This window comes from Aquarana catesbeiana, linkage group LG13 (genome assembly GCF_042186555.1).
Source record: "Aquarana catesbeiana isolate 2022-GZ linkage group LG13, ASM4218655v1, whole genome shotgun sequence".
NCBI lineage: Eukaryota > Metazoa > Chordata > Amphibia > Anura > Ranidae > Aquarana > Aquarana catesbeiana.
In genome coordinates, this window is record NC_133336.1 from 132,631,817 (window position 1) to 132,652,967 (window position 21,151).

Below are 21,151 nucleotides of genomic sequence, written 5' to 3' on the forward strand. Positions count from 1 at the left end.
GGTGGAAAAAGTTCTGAAATGATTTATCTTTGTCTCATTTTTTTACATCACAGAAACTTGACATTTTAAGGGGTGTGTAGACTTTTTATATGCACTGTAGATAAACGAAAGGACAGGATCTCCAATGCAGTCATTTACTTCATACAAAACGTCAATAGATATAGCGACTTTACAGTTTCAAGCATTCCTGCTGTTCCTCAAGGTGTGTGTGTATATATAAAATGTGTGTGTGTGTATATATAATGTTTGGGGGTTTTAAGTAGTTTTCCAGCAAAAAAAAAAAAAAAAAGTTTTTTCCCACGAATTAAGGACACAGCGTGGGTCTGCTGAAGAGCAGCGCCTTTCTGTGCAAATTAGCAATTATGCATGTGTTCTCCATATATGTGAACCTAGTAGCCAGGAGAAAATAAAGAAAAAAACAATGCAGTCACCATAAGTAAGGACTAGCAAGCTGCAACATGTGACATTGTTTGTTTAGTGTGGATATGTTTAGCTCCTCATTTCCCATCATGCTCCTGGGCAGTACATAGGATCTCTAGCAATACCACATATCACCACAGAGAACACACTCCAGACCGTCAATAAGGAGATCCCTCCAAGTACGCCCCACTCTGCGCCGGAAGTGAGAGCTGGGGGTGTGACGTGTGACGTGTGACGTGTGACGTGTGACGTGTGACGTGTGACGCCTGATTTAGCGGGATATTCGTATAGGCCGGGGTGCAGCTGATCCGCGTCTAGTAAAGAGGACGACGGGAACGGGTCGGTGTGAAGGGGGAGGACACATCGGGAGTGACCGTGAGTGTGCTGCAATATTCCAGGACACAGTCCGCTTTTCCCCGTCATTCAGCGGACTCGCGTGTTGTGTCTGGGCGGTAGAGTCGGAGCACTATATGTGTGGTGACGGAAGGTGTTTCCCGCACATGCAGATAGGCTGCTGGTAGAGCTTCCAGAACGCAGACAGGTGAGCGGAGACAGCGGGCCGGCTATAGGTAACCAGTGGTGAGTGAGCGTCGGCCTGAGAGTAGGAGCGCCCCCTACAAGCTGGAGTGTGTATAGAGCTGTGTACATTGTGCTGCAATGGAGGATTGCAATCTGCAGCCTCTAAACCTGCTTGTTTAAACTCCATTAGCACTGTGGCCGGATGGTCAGTTCTAGGCTGATAGAGCAGAGTGCTGTTAGGGCTCCTGTACTCTCTGGATGGTTTGACAGGCAGTGAGGAGATATCACTGTCTGTTTAAACCGCCTACATTTTGCACCGCAGCTGCATGCAATGCATTTGGCAGTCTGTAGTTGCTCATTGCGATGCAAAGCGCCCTGACACGTGTACACCCCTGGCTGCTGTCTTTGTAGTTAAATGGGTAATGGGGGCGCGGTGTGAAGTTGGCAACCTATGTTTGTAAAACTTGAATAAAAGTATACGATTTGTTTGTGCCGCAAAAATGAGCGTTTGTGCTGGTTCCATTTCTGAGATATTAAACATTCAATTAAACGCAAGCCCCGCCCACTTTGCACCAAATGCTGCTGAATTTTAAACACAAATGCGCCATTTGTGTCACAAAAATGTTTGCCGCTTTGGTTGCGGAGATATTGTGCGTTATATTTGCTTAAACCCTGCCCACTTTGCACGCCATGTTGCTGAATTTTAAAAACAAATGCTCCATTCGTTTGTGCTGCATTTGTGCTTTTTTGTGCTGCAAAAATAAACCTCTGTGCCGCTTTGGTTTCGAGGGGATATTGAGTGGTATATGTTGTCAAACCACACTGACTTTACACCTCCTTATTAAATCTTACATACAACTAGATTTATTTGTTCGCGGTTTGTGCAGATTTGGTGGATATTGTACATGGTGTTTTACTTCAAATGCATAGTTTTGCCACCCCCACAGGGATCCCCCCCCACCCCCCCCCCTTCCGATTCTCTAGAGCTGACTGAAAGAACAGACAGAGGAGGAAATCTGGGGAGGGCACAGCTGGCTCTGGCTCTAGTGAAGCAGAGCCAGCTGTCAATCAGGCGGCAGGGTGGATCTCGACAGTATTGTCGGGATCTGTCCCGGCTGCAGCGCAGTTCTGCGCTGTCAGGATATAGTGGGCAATAGCCCGCCACATGCACATGAGTTTTTTTTGTCACAGGAGAACATACTATATGTCATCTTGTGAACAAAAAGAGAACTAAGGCCAAAAAAGGTTGGGCCATAGTTCTCTTTTAACAAAAGTTTAAACCAGGTGTTAACCAAGCAAAACAGCACTCCAGCAAATTCTCTTATATAAGTCACTTCTTTTTTTAATTGCTTTTTAAAAAAAAAAAAAAAAAATCATCTATGTCAGCAAAACATTCTTTTCCTGGCAGACTACGTGTAGGTTAACCCCGCCTCCTCTCCAATGCTATAGGACCCCACTCCCATAAATTTGAGCTCACCACTAGAGACTGTGTTCAGTAATTAGCAAACTCATGACCAAAGGGTGGGAACTCCGTCTGCCATGGAGTCCATCAGGCAAGGAAAATTACGGTAAGTATTTGATAATAAAGTAAATAAACAAAAACACCAAGCGCAATAATGTTCTAGCGTGACATATACAATCAAATGTATGTGAATGCACGTGCAATTAATTAAATAAAAATTGTTAGATTGACAATGATATCAAGCTGTTATCAATTATATAGTGGTCAGAATCCCCTAAAAATTAAAACCCATAACATAGATTGATGCGCTCTGATACAAAGTTCAATCAATGTGAGAAAATAATTTTTTGTGCTAAAAAAAAACCAGTGTGAAAAAAAATTGCTACCAAATCGCTAAAATATATAAAATCGCAAATATATGAAAAAATCGCAAATATTTAAAAACTGTTTTTCTCCAGTTATACAAATCCACTGGAAGTGGTGCGATATCTCCAAAGTAAACTAAGCAACAATTGTGTATAGATATACTAAAAATGCGTTTGCAAATAGTAATCAATCCAAATTAGTGCCAATAAATAAATTAGATATATTCCCTGTGATAAGTGTTAAATCCTCCATAATAAAAAAATAAATGATATGCTTATAAAGGTGCAATATATATACAATTGATGAGTATAAATAGATAGTGCCAATAGATTAAATATAGATGATTAAATTCATGAGATAGGATAAGTAACAGGCGACAGTTCAATCCTCAGTAATCTGGGATATCTGGATTCCTGCAGTACTTATTTGTTCACCCTCTGAGCTATTTCTTCCACAGCCACAATGAATGGTAATTTTCTCAGTATCAAGTGGTTTTATGTAAAATAAACAAAGAGAAAACATTGCGCAATATTGTTACAATAAAAGTTCACAGGCAAAACAGCACAGTGATACACTCACGTGTGCCTGACTTGTTTTAGGCATGCAGATAGGCAGATCTCAGCTGGCTTGTAAGGACAAGGCTTGCTACGCAAGCTGCTGCTGCTTGATACAATGTATTCAGCAGACTGTGTCCTAGGCTCCTCCCACGCGTTGCATCACTGACACGTGACTTTCTCAAGGCTAGTCATGTGTAGATTAGACGTGTAGTGCAGATTTCTGCGCTGAAGCCACCAGAAGAGGCTGTTTCTCTTCACTGAAGTTATGTGACTGGACTGATTGTCGTCCCCCGAATTCCATTGTTGAAGAAACCCTCTCTGAAAAGGGTGTAATCTCCCCAGAGACCACTGGACTATGGGGGTCGTAGAGACCATTGTGCCAAAAATCTTTAAGCATTGCAAGGCTTTTAGGTGTGAAGAGCTCTGAGCTCGTGAGATTTTTCTTTGAATGACTGGAATCTTTTCAACGGGTAGAGAGATGGAACTTTCTACTGTGTGGAACTAAGTACAGTATATCAGGTGCTGGACTGGTTCCAGATTGCTTTTTCCCCAGACGTGCTGGAAGAGAAGCAGACGCGCCCCCACCCGACCCGCCTGGGCAGGCCCAAACTCAAAATGGCTTAGCCGGCTTTCGTCCACTGGACACCTGGCTCTTAGTGGGCTTCTGGAAGGATGCCTGTCTTCTGCTCCAATTCCTTCTGATATCTCGTCCGGGCCTGTAAGAGCGTGCTTCCCTTGAACGCTCAGTACTATGTCTTCTGTGCTGAGGCCTTTTCTGATTGAACAGATGCCTAACCTGAGGCAGGAAGCCTGACCCACCTGTGGCCTGGGCTATGGCGCTATCCAGCTTGTCACCAAACAGTGAGGACCCTTCAAGGGGATCCTACACCAGGCCTGCTTGGATGCTGGGTCAGCGAGCCAGGGGCGCAACCACAAGGCCTGCTTGGCCATGACCGAGGACAGCATAGTCTGGGCCGACAGGCGGATAAGGTCGATTGAAGCCTCCCCCAGGAAGGCCACCGCCAGCTTCTGCACCAGGATTACAGAGCCCCTGGCCAGTTCTTCCGAGACTCCTTTGATCATGGAGTCTACATTCTCCATCCAGACCTCCATGGCCTTGGATATGCCCACAAGGACCAAGGCGTGTTTGCAAGCCATCCCGGCTGACCCGTAAATCCTTTTAACATCTTTATCTACTCTTTTCTCAAGCCCATCTTTGAAGGATACCGCATCTTCCACAGAAAGAGTGGCGCGTTTAGCTAGTCGCATCAGAGCTGCGTCTACGTGGGCAGCGTTTTCCAGATATTTCACTTCCTCAGCCTTGAAGGGGTATAACCCGGAGGTTCTACTTGACATAGAGGTCTTCTTATCTACCTTGCTCCATTCCTTGTCAATAATATCCTTTAATTCAGAAAGGAGTGGAAAATTGGAATGTTCTTTCTCCAGATGCTTAAAGAATTTCTTCTGTTTTGTCGGGGGAGTAGAAGAGCCTTCCCACTTAAGGGCCTCTTTGACCACTTTAATTAGTGGAGAAACGAGGGTGAAGTCGAAGCCTCCGACAAACTCATCTCCCTCCATCTCGCTGTGTGAGGAATCATAAGGCTGGAATGGGCCCGGATCCTCCTGGGCCTCATCAACCAGGGATCCAGATAATGTGGTGGACTGGTTCCACGTGTAAGATGTACCCCACTCTTTTGGGGGATTTTCACCACCCATTTGACCAGCGTCTCCATTTGCCGGCTTTCAGCATCTTTTTCCCGACCGCCTTGGCATAACAAGCGTCACATAAGGACTTGACTTCTGGGACCCGGGTCCCATAACCCCAGCAGGATCTGTGATCAAAACGGCTGTCGTGGCAGTGGGTGTGGTGGTTGGAGGAGGAATGGGGAAATTTCCTCCCCTGTTGGGTCCTGGACGGAGAGTCACGTCTGGACCTTGATGAAGAAGGTGTGTGTTGCGGCTTGGCAAGGTCCCTGTCATCTTGGACAGTAAGCCGATGGTCTGACCTGGAAGGGCTAAAAAGGAAAATGTGACGTTTAGGGAATCGGTCCATCTGCACGTGGGCCTGGCCCTCCCCTTCTCATGCCCCACATACCTAGAGCATGAGGGCTGGCCGCACCGAGGTGGTGATCTGTCCATGGCACCCTGGCGGATGAATACGAGGCGATCCTGCAGCTTTGTAGGAACACTCGCACGTCCTGGAACAAAGGAGTACAAATAGTGCAGCTTCCCCTTTTTTAAGAGGCATCTTAGCCCCCCTTCCCGCTTTTACCAAAGCTCCAGGCTTGAAGCTAACCATGATCTGGGAACGTGGGGCCTGAGGAGCTGCCGCAAGCTGCCTGTAGTAATCCTTAGAATGACAGGGCTCTCAGGGATTCAAACCTCCCCGCCGGAATGGCGTCACCACTGTGCCTGGACTGCGCCTGCACAGTGGCGACCTGCCGTAGAGCGCCTGCACGGCCGCCGGGTCCCCTGCCGCACCGCGCATGTGCAAAACCAAGCCTCGGCTTCGTCCGAGGATCACACATGCACAGTAGAGAGCTGGAGCCGCGACCTGGAAGAGAGCGCCATAGAAGCAAAAAGAGACAGCAAGGCACATGAGGGAAAAAGCAAACAGGGAGCTTTTACATACAAAAACTGCTGCCATGGAGAATCTTCAGACCTGCCAGCCGTTTCACCGAGCCTGGGCATAAAAAAATGTCCCCACCACAGGGCACAGGGGCCTGGAGCCACACACCCGCCCATGGCTGGGCCCTGGCCTATCTTGAAACTGCCCGGCATCATCTTCCACGATCAAATTTGGGCATCCGTAAACGTAAGTGCATTGACTTGTAGGTTCAATGAGGGGGACAAAAAAGGAACGCAGTCTCTAGTGGTGAGCTCAAATTTATGGGAGTGGGGTCCTATAGCAATGGAGAGGAGGTGGGGTTAACCCACACAAAGTCTGCCATGGAGTCTGTCAGGAAAAGAATGTTTACTGACACAGATGTGTTTCAAAAAAAGCAATTAAAAAAGAAGTGACTTGTATAAAATAATTTGCTGGAGTGCTTGATTTTGGCTTGGTTTTGCTTGGTTAACACCTGGTTTAACCTTTTTTGGCCTTAGTTTTCTTTGTTCACAAGATGACATATAGTATGTTCTCCTGTGAAAAAAAAAACAAACTTGTGCATATGGCGGACTATTGCCCACTATATCCTAATAGCGCAGAGCCGCGATGCAGCCGGGACAGATCCTGACAATACTGTCGAGATCCACTCTGCTGCCTGATTGACAGCTGGCTCTGCCTCACTAGAGCCAGAGCCAGCTGTGCCCGCCCCTCCCCAGATTTCCTCCTCCATCTGTTCTTCCAGTCAGCGCTAGAGAATCGGAAGTGGGGAGATCCCTGTGGGGGTGGCAAAACCTACGCATGTGAAGTAAAAAATCATATACAATATCCACCAAATCTGCACAAACCACGAACAAATAAATCTAGTTGTATGTAAGATTTATTAACGAGGTGTAAAGTCAGTGTGGTTTGACAACATATACCACTCAATATCTCCAAAACCAAAGCAGCACAAGCGTTTATTTTTGCGGCACAAACCAGCACAAACAAATGGCGCATTTGTTTTTAAAATTCAGCAAAATGGTTTGCAAAGTGGGCGGGGTTGCAGCAACTATAATGCACAATCTCTCCGCAGCCAAAGCGGCACAAACGAATGGCACATTTGTTTTTAAAATATAGCAACATGGGTGCATAGTGGTCGGGGTTTCAGAAAATATAACGCACAATGTCTTCGCAACCAAAGCGGCACAAACGTTTATTTTTGCAGCACAAACGCAGTACAAACAAATGGCGCGTTTGTGTTTAAAATTCAGCAACATGGGGTGCAAAGTGGGCGGGGCTTGCATTGAATTGAATGTTTAATACCTCCGAAATCGAACGGGAACAAATGCGGCACAAACTAATGGTATATTTTTATTCAGGTTTTACAAACATGGGGTGCCAACTTCACACAGCTGGGGGAGGGGTAATAAAAAATCAATCACTTGGTTTTACCACTCCCAACCATAACTGAGCCCCCCCCAAAAAATATGAAGCACTCTTGGTTATAGGGTTGCCACCTTATCCCTTTAAACCACTACACATATTACACAGGTTTTGTGGCGGATTAAGGTGGAAATTAAACGCAGTGCCTTATCTGCATTAAATTGGCCTCAGAACCTGTGTAATGTGTTCGGGTTTAAAGGGATAAGGTGGCAACCCTAGGTTCACACCATATTGAGTGCCTGACAGCCAGTTCATTTCAATGGGCTGCCAAAAAACAAATGTGGCTGCACCTATTCCTTTTTATATGTGCATAATAATACATTATATCAAATCCTTTCATAAAAACTTTCATATTAACAATGGGGCTTGGAGGCTCCTGCATCATGTCCGGTAACGGCAGCGCCACCAAATTGAAGTCACATGCCCGTGACGACACGCATTTGGGTGAGACCCAGCTTGTCGTCATGGTCAAGAGACTTCTTCAATTTGGTTGCCTGCAGCCATCCACTAGAATTTGCCCTATACTACACACGCCAGAATAGGTAGCGCAGGATAATATAATATATTCTTTAACCACTTCAGCCCCGGAAGGATTTACCCCCTTAATGACCAGGCCATTTATGCAATACGGCACTTGACGCTTTACCTGACAATTGCACAGTCATGCTGCCCTGTGCACACACAAAATTGATGTGCTTTTTTTCCCCACAAATATAGCTTTCTTTTGGTAGTATTCTCCTCTGCGGTTATTTTTTGCGCTATAAACAAAAGACTGACAATTTTGAAAAAAAACAAAACAATATTTTTTACTTTTTGCTATAATATCCAAAAAAAATAAATAAAAAAACAAATTTCTTCATCAGTTTAGGGCAGTATGTATTCTTCTACATATTTTTGGTAAAAAAAAATCACAATAAGCATACATTGATTGGTTTGCGCAAAAGTTATAGCATCTACAAATTAGGGGAAAGATTTATGGTATTTTTTTGTAATTTTTTTTTTTTTTTTTTCTTGTTACTAGTAATAGTGGCGATCAGCAATTTTTAGCGGGATTGCGGCGGACAAATCAGACACTTTGACACTTTTTTGGGACCAGTGACATTAAAGTGTTCAGAGCTAAAAATAGCCACTGATCATTGTATAAATGGCACTGGCAGGGAAGGGGTTAACACTAGGGGCGATCGAGGGGTTAGGTCTTCCCTAGGGAGGTGTTTGTAACTGTGGGTGGAGTGTACTGACTAGAGGAGGAGGAGAGAGATCGCTGTTCTTGATCACTAGGAACAGACAATCTTCCTACTCCCCTGTTAGAACAGGGATCTGTCAATGTAAACAAACAGATTCTGTCTCTCTGAGGAGTGATCGCGGGTGGCCAGCGGACATTGCGGCCGCCAGCCACACGCATGGCTCCGATGACGAGCTGCGGGAACCTGCTATAGCTGGTAAAGGGACCGACGTACAGCTACGGCGATTTGCTGATCCTACCTGCTGCAGTATAACTGCTTCGGCTGGTCGGCAATCGGTTAAACACGAGAACATGGAAAAAGTATGGCAGGCACGATTTTTAAAATCTCACTTGGCCAAACCACGTGGTACTATGCTTTTTAATCCACCTCATGGTCACAGTGATGTCAGTAATGCGTGAGTGTCCCTTTTTTGCACTATATTAGAGCCGCTTGCAAGCCAGACATACACAGCTGTTACTGCTGTTTCCAGGGGATACGTATGGCACTCTCGGTCATACTTTCCTTAAAGTGGATGTAAACCCGACATTTTTTTTTTATGTCATAATTTAGAGTATAAGATTTCCTATCATTTGAGCCCAGTCTTGCCACAAAGAGTTAATCCAGCTCTGAGCAATCCTCTTTTATTGTTCAGTGAGATAAATCGTGACAAACAGAGAAAAACGTTGTCAAATCCTCCCCCTTGCTGTGACAGACAGGTGATTTACATATCTCGTGCACTAGCCTAAGACATGCATTATTTTTTAATTCCCACCCCCACTCCTTTCTTCAGCAGCTCTGCAAGGATTGGCTGTTCCACACCTCAGCATGCTGAAGTCATGTGGTTACTTTCTGTTTTTTCACTGGATGTTAGAGTTTATAGCAGAAGTTCAGTGTAAGAAATACACAGGAGAAAATGCATATTGACAAGGGGAGTGTAGAGGTGGGTGGGGAGTCTGGCATCGCGACTCCACCCACCGAGCTCCAGACAACAGACCCACCCGCAGAATGTGCAGTTTTTCGGGTCTCATAACAGACAGAGGGGAGAGATTTGACAGGTAAAGATACATGCAGGAGGCATGTATATCCTTATAGATAACCCCTATGGCAGTAGTTTAGAAAGGATGACATTGGCTTTACATCCACTTTAATCTAAACATTTAGATCCTGAGGTCTCTCTTGACTGTGATTCTGCGGGATCCTTGCTGGTAATACCTGGGAGTGAGGGTTGGAAAATCTTTTATAACACCTGTCTAGCTGTTCAGCTACCATGTCCAATCACGGCTGATCACGATGTAAACAGGAAGAGCCGTTGATTTGGCTTTTCTTCACTTGTGTCTGACAGCGCAGCTCGCTCCCCCCCCAGTTGCCCGCCCAGGACCACCAGAGATGCCACCAGGGATAGCAACCACACTGGACCACCAGGTATGCCACCCTAGACCACCAAGCAGCTGCCAATCAGTGCCAAATCAAAATGCCTGCCAGTGATGCCTATCAGTTATATCTATCAGTGCCAGCCATCACTGCCCAGCAGTGCCATCTATCAGTGCCACCCATAAGTACCCATCAGTGCAGCCTATCAGTTCCATCGTCGGTGCCGCTTTATCAGTGCTCATCAATGCCCATCAGTGAAGGAGAAAACTTACTTATTTACAAAATTTTATAACAAAAACAAACTTTTTTTTTTTTTTTCCAAATTTTGTCTTTTTTTTTTTTTTTAAATTAAAAAAATTTTTTTTTTTGTTTAGCAAAAAATGCAAACCGCACAGGTGATAAAATACCACCAAAAGAAAGCTCTATTTGTGGCAACAAAATTATAAAAAAATGTAGTTTGGGTACAGTGTAGCATGACCGCACAATTGTCATTTAAAAAGTGACAGTGCTGAAACTTGGCCTGGGCAGGAAGGTGCGAAAGTGCCCTCTATTAGCCAGTCAGGCTAATTCCGGAAGTTTCTTCTAGAAGAAACAGATCTTATTCTAATTTGGCCCTAGAGGCCATGGTTTTCCCCGTTGCAGATTCTGCCTCCACTGAGTCTTCCTAAGAGACAAGACTTCTTATCTCAGGGTCCGGTGTCGCACCCACAGGTGGTTTCCTTGAACTTGACAGCCTGGTATCTGTCAGAGAACCCCTGGGCGCTTAGTATCTTTTCTTAAAGTAGTAAAGACTCTGGTAAATTGCAGATAACCAGTCACTAGAGACATTTATTCCAAGGTCTGGAAGAAATTTTAACTCATGATATTCCTTCAATTTTGGAATTTTTTCAAGAGGGTGTCGACAAAGGTCTTTCAGTTAGTACTTTAAAGGTACAGGTGGCAGCTATCAGTGTTTTTCTCCAATTCTCTTGGAAAATCTCACTGTAGCTAGGTTCTTTAAATGTAATTTCTAGGTACAGGCCAGTGGTGGTTAGAAGTTATCCATCCTGGGACCTGTCTCTGGTGCTTCAAACTCTGGTAGAATTCCCTTTTGAGCCCCTGGAGGATATTTCGGTTAAGTTACTTACCTTTTTAAAACCATTTTCTTTGTGGCAATTACCTCAGCTCATAGGGTAAGTGAGTTACAGGCCCTTTCAGTGAGGGAGTCTTTCCTCACAATTTTTTGAGGATCAGGTTGTTTTGAAAACTGATTCAGGATTTCTGCCTAAAGTGGCCAGTACATTCCACAGATCCCAGGACGTTGTACTGCCAACCTTTTGTAGCTCGCCAAAGGGCGACCAAGAAAGTTTATATATATATATATATATATATATATATATATATATATATATATATATATATATATATATATATATATATATATATATATATATATATATATATATATATATATATATATATATATATATATATATATATATATATATATATATATATATATATATTTATTTTTTTTTTTTTGACGTGAGAAGAATTCTTCTCGTCTACCTTTCAGGAGCACACAAGGGAAAGAGTGCATCTAAAGCCACCTTGACTAGATGGATAAAGCAAGCTATTTCTGAAACGTAAAAAATTATGGAAGTTCCTCCGCCTTTTGTCACTGCTCACTCAACAATTACCTTGTCTGCGTCTTGGGCTGAGAGGGCTGGAGCCTCAACTGAACAATTTGCAGAGCTGCCACATGGTCCAGTTTTTCGACCTTCATTAAACATTATCATGTATAAAAAAAAAAAAAAAAAAAACCCAAAGGGTTAACGCTGCGCTAGAAAACTAATTATTATAAATCAAAAAAATTGAAAGTGAAAATCCAAAATCAACAAAGCCGCCAGCATCAAAGAGTCAGATACAAAAACTACAATACATGTAATAAAGAAATGATGCAGCGCTATGATAGTACAAAATAGAATAAGTGATTATATAAATAATCCCACAAAGGAAAACTAAAGCAGTTACCAAAAATGAAAGAACATAAAATGAATTATATTTTTTACATAAGTTGATTCATGCTAAAATAGCAATAATAAAGAAATCATCATAAATAAGTGCCACAAAAAGATAATTGATCCACCAGAAAGAAAGCAAAAAATTTGTGATAAATAGTGAAATCCAACTAAAATAAAACACCAAATGACATCCAAGCACTATTTAACACCATAAATAATGAAACAATAAATGTATATAAAGTCCCATCAGAAGTGGTGCAAAAATTTAATTAAGAGTAAATATTCCATGAACATAGTAAAGATGCTAATCCAGAAAATGTGGTCTAAATGGGTCCAATCTCCCAAATGCTTAGCACACCCGAGTGAGTAATGAGGCTCCTTACCGACTCAGATGACCACGCAGGTGGTCTCACCAGGCACAAGGAATATTAAGGTCTCCCAAAAACCTATAGCGGCATCTGTAGTAATGGCTAGATCTGTGATACTCGGGAAATATAAACAAGAAATGCTCCCATAGTGTAATCGTTCAAAAAGCGGGATTTATTGTATAAAAGTCTGCACTTACAAGAAGATCCAGTCAGTAGAGCATATACGAAATGTGGATAAAAGATTTAAAATGTCCCGGCGTCTCCACAGGCTTCCCACTGTTCATTTGCTTCCCATCAGTCTCTGCAAGAAGAACGTAGTGATGTCAGCATCACAGGCCCCGCCCTACACGTTTCGTCATGATAGGACGTCGTCTGGGGGTTGGCCAAAGTGACACCGCCACTACGCTTAGGGTATAAATAGTACCGAGCCTTCATCTTAGATACTGGCCGCTACATGTAAAAGATAGGAAGCAACAATGGGCGCCACTATATTAGCAGCTAGCTGCCCAAACAAATAAGTATGGCTTAAGACAGGAAGCCCGATGTATAAAGAAGAAAGTGGGAAGGAGTATTACCGCCATCTAGTGGAAAAAAGTTATACTGAACTAATGGATGTCAATGTAACAAACAGGAAGACAAATGGAACGCCACATGATATACATAACATTCTCATAATTATATATAGATTAAATAGGGACAATAAAAAAAGGACAATAACATTGAATCAAAATAACTACTGAAAATTAATAAAATAAATCATAATAAAAATATTTAAAAAGTTATTAAAAGATGAATAAGAATTATTGAAAAAAGTTGTTGTTCCAATCAACGTTGAGGCCAAAGGGCACATAAATTTTCATATCGAAGATCCATCTTGTTTCAAGCCTGGAAATAGCTCTAACTTTAATGCCTCTCCAATGAAATTGAAGTTTGGCCAGAGCTACAAAGAGGATTCCTTTTTTGATTTTTTTTTTTTTCTTTATCGTGATATTTAGCATAATGTTTGGATAAATTGTGTTTGCTATAACCACGTCTAATATTGCCCATATGCCCATATGCTCAGACGCACGCTTAAAAGAATTTTTAATAAGTATTGGAGTTTCTTGAGAAACAATAAAATGCTTGGCCCTACCCTCCCTGACCGCCCAGTGGTTATATTCAGAGGTTCACCCTCTTTACGTCATAGGATTGCCCCAAATGTTGTAGCTCCTCCTAAGACTATCTCCTTTTTTCCATCTATGAATGTTTTTCATCCTTGTAGAAGGTGTGACATCTGTCAGATTAATGCGTTTAGAGGACGTAGATGTGAAAACTTCCAATCAACTCAAACTAATAAAGTTTACAGTATTGAGTCATTCATTACGTGCTCTACGTGTATATGATACAATGCCCATGCTCCAAGCAATACATTGGACGCACTAAACGGGCCCTTCATGTGCGTCTGTCTGAGCATGTGGGCAATATTAGACGTGGTTATAGCAAACACAATTTATCCAGACAATATGCTAAATATCACAATAAAAAAAAAATCAAAGGAACCCTCTTTGTAGCTCTGGCCAAACTTCAGTTTCATTGGAGAGGCATTAATAAAGTTAGAGCTATTTCCAGGCTTGAAACAAGATGGATCTTCGATATGAAAAGTTATGTGCCCTTTGGCCTCAACGTTGATTGGGACATTAATTATTTTATCAATAATTCTTAATTATTATTCATCTTTTAATATAAAAATGTATTTAAATATTTTTATTATGATTTATTTTATTTGATTCAATGTTATTGTCCTTTTGTTATCTTATTATCTAGATTGTTTGTTTGTTTTTGATTGTCCCTATTTAATTTTATATATAATTATGAGAATGTTATGTATATCATGTGGCGTTCCATTTGTCTTCCTGTTTGTTACATTTGCCATCCGTTAGTTCAGTATAACTTTTTGCCACTAGATAGCGGTAATACTCCTTCCCACTTTCTTCTTTATACATCTGGCTTCCTGTCTTAAGCCATACTTATTTGTTTGGGCAGCTAGCTGCTAATATGGCGGCGCCCATTCTTGCTTTGTATCTTTTACATGTAGCCGCCAGTATCTAAGATGGCGCCACGGTACTATTTATACCCTAAGCGTAGTGGCGGCCAACCCCCACATGACGTCCTATCGTGACGAAACGCGTAGGGCGGGGCCTGTGACGTTGACGTCACTACGTTTTTCTTGCAGAGACCGATGGGAAGCAAATGAACAGCGGGAAGCCTGTGGAGATGCCGGGACATTTTAAATCTTTTATCCACATTTCGTATATGCTCTACTGACTGGATCTTCTTGTAAGTGCAGACTTTTATACAATAAATCCCCCTTTTTGAACGATTACACTATGGGAGCATTTCTTGTTTATATTTCCCGAGTGTCACAGATTTAGCCATTACTACAGATGCCGCTATAGGTTTTTGGGAGACCTTAATATTCCCTGTTCCTGGTGAGACCACCTGGGTGGTCATCTGAGTCGGTAAGGAGCCTCATTACTCACTCGGGTGTGCTAAGCATTTGTGAGATTGGACCCATCTATACCACATTTTCTGGATTAGCATCTTTACTATTTTCATGGACTATTTACTCTTTTAATTACATTTTTGCACTGCTTGTGATGGGACTTTAACCCCTTCCCGCCGACCGTACGCAGATATGCGTACTCAGCTTTCCGGGGTTATACCGGGATGATGCCCGCAGCTGCAGGCATCATCCCGGTACCGTTGTTTACAGCGGGCGATCGGCTACCCGAGTATAACAACGATGCGGCTAAAAGCCGCTCGGCTGTTATACCGGAGGAGCGGGAGGGGACATCACCCTCCCGCCGCTCTTACCGGGCCTCCCGTGCGATCGGGAGGCCCGGTGTCCAATCGTGTGCTTTCGGCGGCTGGAGGCGGGCTGGAACGAAGCTGTGGGCGGCTTCGTTCCAGCCTTCTCATTGTAAACGCGGAAGCGACGTCATGACGACACTTCCCATTTACTCGGCTGCCAATTGCGCCGGTTTCAAAAAAATATACAGTATTCAGAATCGCCGTTTTCGGCGATCTGAATACTTTGAAGTGCAAAGGAGGGATCGGGGGTCTTTTAGACCCCTGATCCCTCCATAAAGAGTACCAGTCACCACCTATTACTGTCACAAGGGATGTTTACATTCCTTGTGACAGCAATAAAAGTAAAACACAATCTATAAAGTAAAAAAAATTAAAAAAAAATAAAAATTTTTAAAGTGCCCCTGTCCCCGCGAGCTCACGCAGCTAAGAAAACGCATACGGAAGTCGTGCCCGCATATGTAAATGGTGTTCAAATCACACATGTGAGGTATCGCCGCGATCGTCAGAGCGAGAGCAATAATTCTAGCCCTAGACCTCCTCTGTAACTCAAACCTGGTAACCGTAAAAAAATTTTAAAGCGTCGCCTATGGAAATTCATAGGTACCGTAGTTTGTCGCCATTCCACAAGTGCGTGCAATTATAAAGGGTGACATATTTGGTATCTATTTACTCGGCGTAACATCATCTTTCACATTATACAAAAAAATTGGGGTAACTTTACTGTTTGGATTTTTTAAAATTCATGAAAATGTCCCTTTTCCAAAAATTTGCGTTTAAAACACCGCTGCACAAATACCGTGTGATAAAAAATATTGCAACAATCGCCATTATATTCTCTAGATTCTCTGCTAAAAAAATATAATTTTCTAGCAAAAAATACGGATTTTAACTTGTAAACACCAAATTTCAAAAATAGGCTTAGTCATGAAAGGGTTATATACATTTATTGTTTCATTATTTATGGTGTTAAATAGTGCTTGGATGTCATTTGGTGTTTTATTTTAGTTGATTTCACTATTTATCACAAATTTTTTGCCTTCTTTCTGGTGGATCAATTATGTTTTTGTGGCACTTATTTATGATATGATGATTTCTTTATTATCGCTATTTTAGCACGAATCAACTGACTCAGGTTGAACTGGATGGACTGGTGTCTTTTCAACCTTACTAACTATGTAACTTGTGTAAAAAAAAAAAAAAAAAATAATAGAATTCATTTTTGGTAAGTGCTTTAGTTTTCCTTTTGTGGGATTATTTATATTATCACTTATTCTATCATAGCGCTGCATCATTTCTTTATTAAACATTATCACCTGGATCTCCTATCTGCTCAGGAGCAGGCGTTTGGTCGTAAGGTCCTTCAGGCAGTTGTCACTCCCTAGACTGGTAAGTTCTGGCTTATCCTCTCATGGCTGTCCTGGAAGACTCTCAGAAAAGGAGTTACCGGTAAATCTAACTCAGCTTTTTATATAGACTATAAACTGAAGGACTTATGAATAAATAGTTGTGGAACTAATCATCTGAGTTTCCATTATTTCTTATGGGGAAACTTTGCTTTGATATACAAGTGCTTTGGATTACAAGCATGTTTCCGGAACGAATTATGCTCGCAATCCAAGGTTTTACTGTACTTTGTTTTATTTCACACTAATATACCATGAGCAGTCAATGTAGAGGTCCCCAAATCAGTGTTGCCTGCAGGAGGGCCATATCACTAACTTTTTACAATGTTTTATAAGCTTGGATGTTTGTGCTGCCACCTGTGTGATTGAGGGCTTGTGTCTTTTGTTTGCATCAGAAGGGTTTTGCATTTCTATGGAAGTCTTAAAGTAATTGTAATTTTAAAAAACAAAAAAACAACATGTTATACTTGCCTGCTCTGTGCAAGTGTTTTGCACAGAGCAGCCCCGATCCTCTTCTTCTGGGGTGCCCCGGCCGTGCTCCTGGCCCCACGGAGAGCTGCTTTCCCTGGGGGCACCCGTGCAGGCGCACTCACGTGTCCCGCTGCTGTGTCCATTGACATAGAATGCATTAAGGTGAAAAAACTGGAGACTCTACAACCCCTTTTTTTTAAGGGAAGGCAAAACCCAAATGAAGGAGGTCACTTTTAGGTCAAATGCACCGGTCAATGAATTCTCAATGATCGACACAAGCCCATAGTCTGAGAGAGGCCCTAACTATGTGGCGTTAAGTTTTTAATAGGGCTGTGAAAATTAACGATGAATTCCTCGATTAATCGTTAATTTTTTTGATCGATTAAAATTTTTCGGACCGGTAGGCCGCTTGCCCTGGGGCCGCTTTGGGCCAAGCTGTGGCTGCAGCGCTCCGCTCCCTCCTCCTCCTCCACTATATGTCATACAGTCTGTGGGCATCTCCTGCTGTGTGTCTCTGAGCTGAGTGTGAAAACTTTGGCCACGCTGTGAGAAAATCCCCGCCCTCCTCCTAGATCAGCTTGTGCGATAGACGCAGTGTTCTGTCTATCACACGAGCTGATCTAGGAGGAGGGCGGGACTTTTCTCATAGCGCGGCCAAAGTTTTCACACTCGGCTCCGAGACACACAGTGGGAGATGCCCGCAGACTGTGTAATCCAGGCACTGACACTGACTACAGTGAGGCTGCGATTATGGGCACGGTGAGGCTGAGTGTGACGTCCTAGCCATGCCCCGCTATGTCCGGCTTCGACCGTTGCCATAACAACGGTGCTAAATCAGCTAAAAGTAGTTGGATCTGTATGTGTGTCATAATTGAAATTTAGTAGATTAATCGATTAAAAAAAAAAACGATTAATCGAACACGAAAATTTGAATCCATAACAGCCCTAGTTTTTAACATTTATTAAAATACTGCACATCTGAAGCGGCTATCTTTTCTGTTTACTCTGTATTTGTATAAATGTACAAGATATCAGTCGCACCAAGTGTAACCGATTCCAGCGCTCCAAGTATTTAAAAGTCACGCACTATAGCAGCTATTATAAGAGTATAAAATATTAACAAAAATATACATAGATAAACAAATCACAGCATTAACAGGGCTAGCTGAATATCCTAAAATATTCAGTGCAAAAAATAGCATTCAGTGGGCTAAAAACATTACACACATAAAGTGAGCGACCTCAAAGTCAATACAAAAGTCCTTAAATCAGTGTGCGGTGCCGTATCCCATCAGAAGTTTTAAACAAAAGATTGTTCTTTTCTTGAATACTGTCACCGATCCACTAGGGGTGCAAAGGATCAAAAAACTCATGGATCAGAGCGTTCCTCGGATCAGAGTCATGTTTTTCGGATCAGCAAAAAAAAAAAAAGACAAATTTTGTTACACCCACCAGAGTTTTAGATTTCAGTTATTTTCAACACAAAACAAAGCTTATATGCTTAATTACAGTATTTGTAAATCTGACGGACTGTTTAGATGTTAAATTTTAAAAGCGGCAGCAAACCTGCTGACCTTACATGGTTGCTAATGTGACAGAACACCTCTGATTTTCACATTTAACTAAATGTTAAATGTGAAAATCAGAGGTGTTCTGTCACATTAGCAACCATGTAAGGTCAGCAGGTTTGCTGCTGCTTTTAAAATTTAACATCTAAACAGTCCGTCGGATTTACAAATACTGTATAGCATATAAGCTCCATTTTGTGTTGAAAATACCTGTGAAATCTAAAACTCCAGTGGGTGTAACAAGATGTCTGCTTGCCCCCTTCTCACTCTACCATTACTGTGGAGTGTGGGGTGTAGCAAGATGGCGGTGACGAGACGTCACTGACGAGACAGCGGCCGCCGCGGGGGTGTGCCAAGATGGCCGCCGCTAGGCCGCGGCCTTGCCTATGGCTGAGGCAGCGGAGCGCTCCGCGGATCGGGTGGTGTGCCGATCCGTACAGGTTGACCCGTTCGGATCACGGATCGGTGACGATCCGTTGCACCCCTACGATCCACCATGTGAACACCCCTTTGTTACTGCACTCACCGCAATTAAAAATTAACCGGTTCAATACAGGGCATTTTCACCCCCTTCCTTCCCTGGCCAATTTTTAGTTTTCAGCGCTGTCGCACTTTAAACGACAATTGCACAGTCGTGCAACGTTGTACCCAAAAAAAATTGACGTCCTTTTTTCCCCACAAATTGAGCTTTCATTTGGTGGTATTTGATCGCCTCTGCGGTTTTTATTTTTTGCGCTATAAACAAAAGAAGAGCGACAATTTTGAAAAAAACACAATATTTTTTACTTTTTGCTATAATAAATATCCCAATTTTTTTTTTTTTTTTAAAAACAAATTTTTTACTCAGTTTCGGCCAATACGTATTCTTCTACATATTTTTGGTAAAAAAAAAATCACAATAAGCGTATATTGATTGGTTTGCGCAAAAGTTATAGCGTTTACAAAATACGGGATAGATTTATGGCATTTTAGAAAAAAAATATTTTATTTATTTTTTTAGCGGCGATCGCAATTTTTTTTTCATGACTGCGACATTATGTCGGACACTTTTGACACATTTTTGGGACCATTCACATTTATACAGCGATCAGTGCTATAAAATTGCATTGATTACTGTGTAAATGTGACAGGCAGTGAAGGGGTTAACCACTAGGGGGCAGGGAGGGGTTAATATGTTTCCTAGGGAATGCTTCTAACTGTAGGGGGAGGGGACGTACAAGGGGAGGAGACCGATCAGTGTTCCTCCATTCTAGGAACACAGATCGGTCTCCTCTCACCTGACAGGCTGTGGATCTGTGTGTTTACACACACAGATCCACGGTCCGGCCCGGTCAACGGGCAATCGCGTGTGCCCGGCGGACATCGCGGCCGCCGGGCACACGCACCGGGTCCCGAGCAACGCGGCAGGCGCGCGCGCCCCCTAGACGGCCGGGAATCCCAGGACGTCATATGACGTCCACCCAGGATGGGAGATCCCATCCCAGGACGTCATATGACTATGGCTGGGTAGGGAAGTGGTTAAATAAGCCTGGTATCTCCAAAAGAATATTGGTAAAACTGGACCCTCTCCTAAGGTTACCAAAGATCTTTCTTGGGACGACTCAGCTCAGCAGGTGCAACATAGAAAAACACAAGGTAATGCTCTGCATAGCGTAATACTCTAATTTTTTAGAAACACGAACCCCCGCATACAAAATGTGCTTACAAGATGAATCGATAAAAACAGCGTGTCAAATTTAGCCTGTACAATACAGCGTAACATCTTCTTGCCACTTCCTGGAATTCCTAGAATCAGTGACATTCCTAGAATCAATGAATCGATGGCAGAGCATTCCCTTGTGGTTTTTCTATGTTGCACCTGCTGAGCTGAGCCATCTCAGGAAAGATCTTTGGTAACCTTTAGAAGAGGGTCCAGTTTTATCAATATCCTTGTGGAGATACCGGCTTATCTAATTTTTAATTGCAGTGAGTACATTAACAAAGGGGTGTTCACGTGGTGGATCGGTGACGGTATTCAGGAAAAAGAACGTCTTTTGTTTTAAACTTCTGATGTGATACGGCACCGCACACTGATTAAAGGACTTTTGTGTGGACTTTGTCGCTCACTTTAAGTTGTATAAATGTCTATAGATTTTACTGACATTTAAGTTTTTAACATTATTTATTTAACATTTCCTTTCAGTTTCATTGAAGAAAAATGGCCATGCAAGCACAATATGAAGCATCTGCTGAAGAGGAAGCCTTTGGGCCTCAGCCCATATCCAGGCTTGAGGTAAAGTATGCACAGCGCCAAAGCTTTCTACAATCCAGTCTTGTTCATGGTGGTTGACGGACAACCCTGCAACTTTCTAAAATATGATTACTTCTGAGGGAATTAGAATGTTGCCCATGTGCTCAGTATACTCTTATAGCATATTCACATTAGTAGCACATACTCTTTCTGCATTTTGAATTGACAGTTAAAATATTTTGTCAGTTCTGGTTCGTTGAGAGAGGGCCTTCTATATTCATGTGTTAACATACGTTGTGTGTGTTTTTTG

General features: G+C 42.6%; 1 protein-coding gene across 2 annotated transcripts in view; it reads left to right on the forward strand.

The window, feature by feature from the left end:
* The first annotated feature begins 643 nt into the window (after nucleotides 1–643).
* RAD51 (RAD51 recombinase) overlaps nucleotides 644–21,151 on the forward strand; it is a 65,732-nt gene continuing 45,224 nt past the window's right edge. The window contains exons 1-2 of one of the 2 annotated variants that reach the window (XM_073610295.1): nucleotides 644–961; nucleotides 20,794–20,883. In XM_073610295.1, coding sequence (XP_073466396.1) covers nucleotides 20,809–20,883 — 75 coding nt within the window. In that variant the 5' untranslated portion in view covers nucleotides 644–961; nucleotides 20,794–20,808. The remainder of the gene's footprint in view (nucleotides 962–20,793; nucleotides 20,884–21,151) is intronic. The other variant, XM_073610296.1, reaches the window with a different exon arrangement.